This window comes from Myotis lucifugus, unplaced genomic scaffold (assembly GCF_000147115.1).
Source record: "Myotis lucifugus unplaced genomic scaffold, Myoluc2.0 scaffold_234, whole genome shotgun sequence".
NCBI lineage: Eukaryota > Metazoa > Chordata > Mammalia > Chiroptera > Vespertilionidae > Myotis > Myotis lucifugus.
The window spans coordinates 784,617-793,290 of record NW_005871282.1 but is presented as its reverse complement, the minus strand read 5'-3'; the positions used below and the strand labels follow the sequence as shown (position 1 = coordinate 793,290).

The following is an 8,674-nucleotide window of genomic DNA, read 5'->3' as shown; positions in this document are numbered from 1 at the left end:
TGGTCTTCTTTTTTAAAAATATATACATATTATTGATTTTTTACAGAGAGGAAAGGAGAGAGATAGAGAGTTAGAAACATCAATGAGAGAGAAACATCAATCAGCTGCCTCCTGCACATTTCCTACTGGGGATGTGCCTGCAACCAAGGTACATGCCCTTGACCAGAATCAAACCTGGGACCCTTGAGTCCGCAGGCCGATGCTCTATCCACTGAGCCAAACCGGTCAGGGCTCCTATTGGTCTTCTTGAGTTCAGTCCCGAACGTGTACAAATAGACTGTGAACTGCATTACAGCAACCGAGGTGGCTTCAAGCTCTCTTTCCCCCCGTTTATGGTTCGCTGTAACAACCCAAGCTCAGGATTCTATAACTAACTCCTTCAATATCAGGGCTCCCCAGTGATCTGTCCTCGCCCCCCACTCACCTTTCCCATCCTCCTGAGTGAGCCCATTCTTGCCCGAAGCTCTGACCTCGATGCGATGGCTCACACATCTCTGTGATGGCCCAGCCTGTCTCCAGTGGACGCTCCACCAGCACATGGCACATATCCTCGGCCTGGCCCCTTCCCTGTTCTTTATCTCCCAGTAAATACCCTCATCTTCCATCCAGTACCCAAGCCACGAACCAAGAATAATCCTAAAGTTCTTGCTGCGTCAGCTCCTCACTCTTCCATCAGATTCTGTTGATTCTATTTCTAAAACATCTCCTCAGTCCGTTGCTCTTTCTCCATCCTCACTGGCTTGACTTGCTCGCTGTGTCCTTTTCCCAACGTGGCTCTAACTCCTCTCTGTTTTCCGTCTCACATTAAAAGTCCCGCCTGAGTGTTACTGCCAAGGTGCTCTTTCTAACATGCAAGTCCCACACACGTCTTGCTTGCTTTAAACACAGCATTTTGAAATAAAAGTTCCGTTGATCTTTTGAATGGTTCAGATTTACTTCAAAGGAATTGACCTGCAATACAAGATATTCAACATTTCTGGCCCATTCGCCAAATGCCTAGGACACTTCCCAACTTTTATGATAACCAAAACTTTTATGCACCTTGCTCACACATCTCCAAGGTCTTCTAGGAGGTATGGATACACTCCTGGCTGAAAACCAAAATTAGTTTCCAAAAAAAAACTCCTTCAGAATAACTTTCAGCCTCTTTAGCTTTACATAAAAGTCCCTTCATCTTATCTCTGCTACTTCATTAATTTATCTCCCCAAAAACCCTTGCATGTAATCGACTGCCATGGCCCGCCAAGTTGGGGATGCCCAAACAAGCCCTAAGAACTCCAAGCCTTTATGTCTGCTACGCCTCCACTGCTCAAGGCGTGGTCTCTATCCCTAGAGATTCACCAAGAAAAACCTTTCCCAGGTAGTTTCCTTGCTTTCCCTCCTCTCCAAATCCCAGCCTCGGCTAGACGATTCAGTGGTTGTGCAAACTCCATTAAGACCAGTCATCACCACGCATTTATTCAATCCAGTTGCTGTGTTATGTTTCACCCACCAAATGGTAAAAACAGCAGACCAAGCACGGAGGGACTTCTTGTAGCATTGCCTGGATGATCATTTTACATTCCAAATAAAAAATAGCAGCATCCTGACATAAAATACACACACAGAACATGCACCTACAACAGACTCTTAAGCTACATTTGAAATCAATCTGCCACACCACATATGTTTTAAGTTTTACTCTAGGTTGTATTTGCAATTTTTGCAAATGGTATTTGTTATTTGTCATCCAGTAAAATTGATGATCCTGAAAGATACCCCAGTGCACCCTGCTCTTTCTCCAACCCCCATACCACCTGCTCACCTACCTTTACAGGAACTCGGAATAAAGGACTTGAACTATACTTTCAGTATCCACTGGGAAAAACAGACAAAAAAGTACATGTGAGTGTTTCTTGCCTTTTCTATCACACCTAATAAAATCAGACATTCTAATATTTGCCCAATTATGATAACATTTAGTATCTTATTCAGTTGCACTTTTTATTTCTATAAATATCTTCCACATGTTTATTGGCATTTATTTTATGGCTTTTGTGAGTTATCTACATAGAAGTTTGCATGTTTCATTTCTTTCTTACTGCTTCCTAAGATAAAGTATATTAAACCTTTTCTGTCATATTTTATTACAAAAATTTTCCCAGTTTGAGCATGGTTGCAAGCATGCTTATTAAGAGTTTTATAATATATATTTAAAATTTATTTTAGAATCTAATCTTCCAACCTTTTACGTTATTACTTATATATTTGTTTTCATTCCCATTCCAAGATTACAAAACTACTCAAAATATTTTGTGGTAATATATTTAGAGGTTTTTTTAAAATTGAAATATTGAGTTCATTTGGGAAAGGTTTTGGTACAAAGGTTAAGAAAGGAAACATGCTTTAAAATGATAAATATCTATAAGTTTCTGTATTACCATTTACTAAATAAATGAGAATTTAATTACATATTAAACTCTAATACAGATACATGGGTTCATTTCTAAATACTCTTCTTTTACCATGGGAAGTAGCTTTTTAATTATTTTTTTATATCTACATGGGCCAGTGACCCACCTTAACTCACCATTTTTGGGTGTGTTTTTTTTTTTTGTTTTGTTTTGTTTTTTTTTTTAGGGGGAGATTCTTTTATCACTTTTCTTGCATATTTTTTAGTCCAATGAGCTTTAGAGTGTTTTTGTCGTGTTCCATGTTTTTAAAATCCTATAGGGAGGGAATTATTAATTTCTGTATTAATTTAGAAAAAAGAATTGCATTTTTCAAATACTGAGCTTCTCCCCATGACAATAGGCACATTTAGTCCATTTTTTATCCTATTTTATACATCTCAATGTTACAGGGTTTTTCAGTCAGGTTTTACAAATTTCTTGTCATGCGTAGCACTTAGTGTTGTATGTTGCTATTATCATTGTGAATAGAATCATTTCATCTATGATATTCTTATTCCTTTTTAATCTTTACTGTTGAAAGTATTACATATGTCCCTCTTTTCCCCCCATTGAACCCTTCTAGCCCGCCTCCACCCTCCACCCCAGGCCTGCACCACCCTATTGTCTGTGTCCATGGGTGATGCATATATGCATACCAGTTTTTTGGTTGATCTCTTCCCACTCACCCACCCTCCCCACCTGCTCTCTGAGATTCCAAGTCTGTTCTATGCGTCTATGTCTCTGGATCTATTTTGTTCATCAGTTTATTTTGTTTATTAGATTCCACATATGAGTGAGATCATGTGACATTTGTCTTTCTCTGATTAACTTATTTCACTCAGCATAATACTCCCCCAGGTCCCTCCATGCTGTCTCAAAGGGTAAGAGAGCCTTCTTTTTTACAGCTGCATAGTATTCCGTGGTGTAAATGTACTGCAGCTTTTTTATCCACTCATCTCCTGATTGGCCCTTGGGCTGTTTCCAGATCTTAGCTACTATAAATCGCACTGCTCTTAACATAGGACACATATGTTCTTTTTGATTGGCATTTCAGGTCACTTAGGATATATTCCTAGAAGTGGGATCACTGGGTCAAACAGCAGTTCCATATTTAATTTTTTGAGGAAGCTCCATACTGTTCTCCACAGTGGCTGCACCAGTCTGCATTCCCACCAGCAGTGCACTAGGGTTCCCTTTTCTCCGCATCCTCACCAGCACTTGTCGTTTGTTGGTTTGTTGGTGGCAGCCATTCTGACAGGGGTGAGGTGACACCTCACTGTCGTTTTAATCTGCATCTCCCTGGTGACCAGTGCCTTTGAGCATGTGTTCATGTGTCTCTTGGCCTCTGTGTGTCCACTTTGGAGAAGTGTCTAGTTAGATCCTTTAACCATTTTTTAAATGGAATTATTTGTCTTCCTTTTGTTAAGTTGTATGAGTTTCTTATGTATTTTGGATATTAAACCTTTGTCAGATGTATCATTGGTGAATATGTTCTCCCATACAGTGGGCTTTGTTTTTATTTTGTTGGTTTCTTTTGCTGTGAAGCTTTTTATTTTGATGTAGTCCCATTTGTTTATTTTCTCCGTAGTTTCCTTTGCCCTAGGTGCTGTATCTGTATATATATGGCTATGAGAGATGTCTGAGATTTTCCTGCCTATGGTTTCTTCTGGGATTTTCATGGTTTCACTATTTACATTTAAGTCTTTTATCCATTTTGAGTTTATTCTTGTGTGTGGTGTAAGTTGGTGATGTAGTTTCATTTTTTTGCATGTATCTGTCCAATTTTACCAAGACCGTTTATTGAAGAAATTGCCTTGACTTCATTGTATGTTCTAGCCTCCTTTGTCAAATATTAATTGAGCATAGCTTGAATTGATTTCTTGATTGTGTTCTGTTTCATTGATCTATATGCCTGTTCTTGTGCCAGTACCAGACTGTTTTGTAATACAGCTTGATATCTGGTACTGTGATCCCTCCAACTTTGTTCTTCTTTCTCACGATTGCTGTGACTATTTGGGGTCTTTTTTGGTTCCATATAAATTTGGATATTCATATCCATAATACTAATAGAAACAGTAATAATAATACAATAGTAATAATTGCTTCACACTAGTACATAAATCAAGTATAAATGCTCTCTAAACATAATTTTCTAGTTACATAGTATATAACTTCTCATAATTCACTTATTAAATGTCCTTTGAACAAACACAAATAACACACAGTATGTTGGATCCTTGTAAATAGTCTTGCCCTTGTAACAAGTACAATTAATAGAGAAGAGTGGAACTAAACAAGTAATCCTACAACTGTGTGAAGCATCATAGGTTGTAAAGACAAGTACAGCTGCCAAGAAAATTTACAACAGGGGATGTCACCCTGGGCCAGTGAAAGGTGTGGAGATTAGGAAGGGTTTTGTGAGGAGGTAGCGTTGAGCAGGGCACTGAAAAATGAGTGCCAGTAAACTGAGCCAAGGAAAACCCATCAAACGGTCTTTGACAGGAGTGGGAATCTGGCTTCTAGGAAATGAGACAGACGCCCATTGTGTGTGGAGCAGAGGGGAAGGCAGATGGTGGGAAAATACAGCATGAGAAGTCGGCAGGGCTCAGGGCCTGCCAGAGCTCCATAGGGCTTCGGGATGCCTGACTTCATCCTAGAAGAGACCACGGAAGCTTTTAAGGTGTCCTGCGTATGTGTTGCGTTGGGTTGTGGGGCCGAGTCTGGTGAGATGTTCAGATTTACATTTCAGATTTGCTCTGGTTCTCATGGGAAGAATGCATCAGAAGAGGCAAGAATGGGTGCCTACTTGCAGGCTGTTGACGGAGCCCAGGTGAGAAACGATGGTAACGTGGACTAGGACAGTGGCAGTAGGAATAGAGAGAGGGAAGGGTATGGCCTTCATGAACACTGAAGAGGCAAAACTCAAAATACATGCCATGCCAGGGTTCTGGCAAGGCGAGGCAGAGAGAGGTGCCAAGTCTCACTCCAGGTCTCTGGCCTAAACAGATGGACGAGGAGGAGGCTGTTCCCCGAAATAGGGCTCACAGGCCATCCATCAGCTCTGAGACAGAAATGTGCATTTTCTTGAGCATTTTGATCTACAGGTACCTCTACGACCCAGCGAAGATGGTGAAACATTTACACATGCATTTCCGGAGCTCCCAGGAGGATTTGGGCTGTGTGCATGCAGGTGAAGCTTTTGCTAGATAGATAGTAATGGAAGCCATGGGCGTGGATAAGGGCCGGGGTGAGAGAGGATTGAGTGTGAAGATGAAGACAAGACTGATCCCTGGGGAATGCGGACATTTGAATATTGTATAAGATGATGCATTGATAAAGGAGGCTGAGGGAAAAGCCGCGCTTGGGGACACCAGCCATTTTGATAAAAAAAAAAAATCGACTTACTGGCATGCCCCAGGCTGCTCAGGCTTTCGGTTTTCATTGAAGCCTCATTGCCTTGGTTTGCTGCTGTTGGGCCTCAGATCCAAATGAGCTTTTTCTTCATAATTCCAAAGAAAAACTGTGTTCAGTGCTCTTTACTCAGTGGGGCAGAGACCCTCAGGGCAGTAATTAGAATCATTTATTCTCCCCAGATTTTGTTCACTTGCTTTCTGCTATATAACACCATTCTCGTGAGAAGGGGTGCTGCCTATCATTTCTTTGCATCTCTTTTCGATTTGGAATAAGTTATATGGTACCTGGCCATAATTTGCCGAATTTTGTGTTACGCGTCAGGGAATTTTTCAGCATTGTTTATGCTTTCTTTGCTATTTTTATCCTTTTTCTTCATTTCAGTTGATTTCTGGAATTCCCATTTGGGTTTTTTAATAAATTAATAATAAATGAATGTCACCATCCTCCCAGATGAAGATTGTTTTGCTTGTGATCACATAGAGTTTGAGGTGTCTGTTGGACATGAAGGTAACAAAGTCTACTGGTCTAATGGGACCTGTGAATCTAGAACTCAAGACAAGAAATCCAAGGGCCTTTGGAATGGCCTTTTATTTGTTAAACATTCCCGAGTTCCAAGTATAAACTAGAATTTCTATATTTGGAGATTATAAGTGTTTGTGACTTGAATCACCGCATGTTTCTGGCTCATCTATCTGAACTGAGCCTGTATAAGTTGAACTTGAAAGAAGATTTAATGCAGACAAACTCACAGATGTCTTTAGGGATATAAATATTCAAATTCAAGATGTAGATCACAAGTCAAAACCGATTTGGGGAACAACAATGCTGTTAAATATTGAAATAAAACTCTGAAAACGTTAGGCTAAATTCTTATGTGATACACTTTGAGACACGTGTTTTATTAGCACCGTTTTTTCAACCATGAAAAATCAGCTGCTTTTCTCTTTTTGTCAATAATACTACCCTGAGGGTCCTAGGGGCATAGACAGTGGCAATTAGTGTCACGTTTCCCTTCCTGAGTGACGCTGCAGCTTGACTTCCATACATGAGCCAGCGTATCGTCGGTGGGAGACATTTGTTGATTTACTTTTTAAACGAACGGTGAGCAAGGAATACCACAGCACCCTTCCTTCCACTGTTGGAAATGAAGTGGGTCTAATAAGCTCAAAGGAATTCCACGCAACAAAAACCATTGCCGTCACAAAAGCGTGCATTTAATTCGATGCTTTGCAGATACATGACTACAGCTGTGTGCATGGCTTGTCTTTGGGATGGTCCCAGCTGTTTATTGTTAAAGAAGAAATTAAAATGGAGCCAACACAATGCAATTAAGGAAAAACAACAACCTTGAGACACAGGGGCCCGACATGCTCGGACTCGGAAGCAGGCAGGTTACAAACATCCCAGATACAGCGTGAGGGGGGACGGTGGGAAGGCACGGAGCAGCGGCCCCTCTTTCAGAAACGGCCAAGTCTAAGGCTTTCACAAATGGCACTGATGAAACCATCTTTATTTTTAAAGAATTTTATAGAGGAATTTTAGCACCATCATTAAAGGAAAAATAACAATACAGTTTAGCCCTGCCTATCTCCAGTCTTGGAATAATAACAGAAGCATAGCACCTTTTAGTATCTAAAATATAAACAAGAATAGTAAGTCCATCCCAGCTTCTAGAGATGAGGTAGCTCATGCTAAGACATGTTGGTCATGTTTCCCCGGAGAGTTCAATGGCCAGATGGTTCTATTTCCAATCATCACATCCGATCAGTCAGCTCCACGCCTGGGTTTCTAAACAATCTTTTCTTCGTTACAGGCTTCGGGACGATGCTACTGCCATCGGAAGACTCTCAGCTCTGGGTCCTGGACATGCTGATAAGGTTGTATGTGTGAAAGTTTTGCATTCAATGTCTTCTTAAACAAGAAAGTGCTGTGCCCAATGGTTTACTCAATGGTGACTTCCAGCTGTATTAATAGGCTAAGTCAAGAGGGAAAGATACCTTTAAATCTGAATGAGGAAAAAGTCTACACTTACCACCCTTTATAAAATCTAAGTTCACTTTGTTTTCAAGAAATTTCACTGAATATATATTATTTAAAAAGTCCATTTAAAACAGTGAGGAACCATTTTTTTCAAGATTCTCTTTAAAGAGTCTCTCTGATAGTTATACAATATCAAGACATGCACGAGGGTTTCTATCTCAAGGGCAACCCTTGATCGATCATCTTTCACTTTTAATTGATCATCGGGTCTGAGAGGTCGCAAAGAGGCACCACCTTTGATTTGTCCAACTGCAGCCACGGGAGATAAACATGTGCTGTGGTTTCACAGACCCCACTCTCTAAGCTACCAGCCAGGAAGAGGAGTTTTCTCATAAATACTAAGCAACTTTATCATTACATTGAAATAAACTGAAGAAAACAAAGACTATGTATTCAATCTGTTTACTTTTTCTTAAAGGTGGTCATTGTCATTGGTCATCTTACACCTAAACTTCTGTATTGAAAAATCCTTTAACTCAATGGACACTTGAGGACTGTAAGTAAAATAAATATTCTGAAGGCTAAGGCCAGGCATGTAAGACCATATGTACAACGCTGACTGGAGCCAGCCACTACTTCAAGAGTCTCAGGATCAGCTTCACGCAGGCAAGGTTCTCGCGACCGGTGGGGCCATGGATGGTGAGGGTGTTGCTCGCTGTCGACGGACCATGGCTGCTTCACACAAAGCAAACTGGCCCGATCTCGACGCCGAATTCTTGGTCTGTGCCGCCGACATCCACGGGGGCCAGGTCTATGATGGGCAAGCGCGCCACGTTCTGGGTTCTGTA

At 40.8% G+C, this 8,674-nt stretch overlaps 1 protein-coding gene across 1 annotated transcript in view; it reads right to left on the bottom strand.

The window, feature by feature from the left end:
• Positions 1–7,038: 7,038 nt before the first annotated feature.
• COL5A2 (collagen type V alpha 2 chain) overlaps positions 7,039–8,674 on the bottom strand; it is an 89,595-nt gene continuing 87,959 nt past the window's right edge. Inside the window, exon 44 of the mRNA XM_023762115.1 lies at positions 7,039–8,674. This exon is cut by the window's right edge and continues 36 nt beyond it. Coding sequence (XP_023617883.1) covers positions 8,564–8,674 — 111 coding nt within the window. The 3' untranslated portion in view covers positions 7,039–8,563.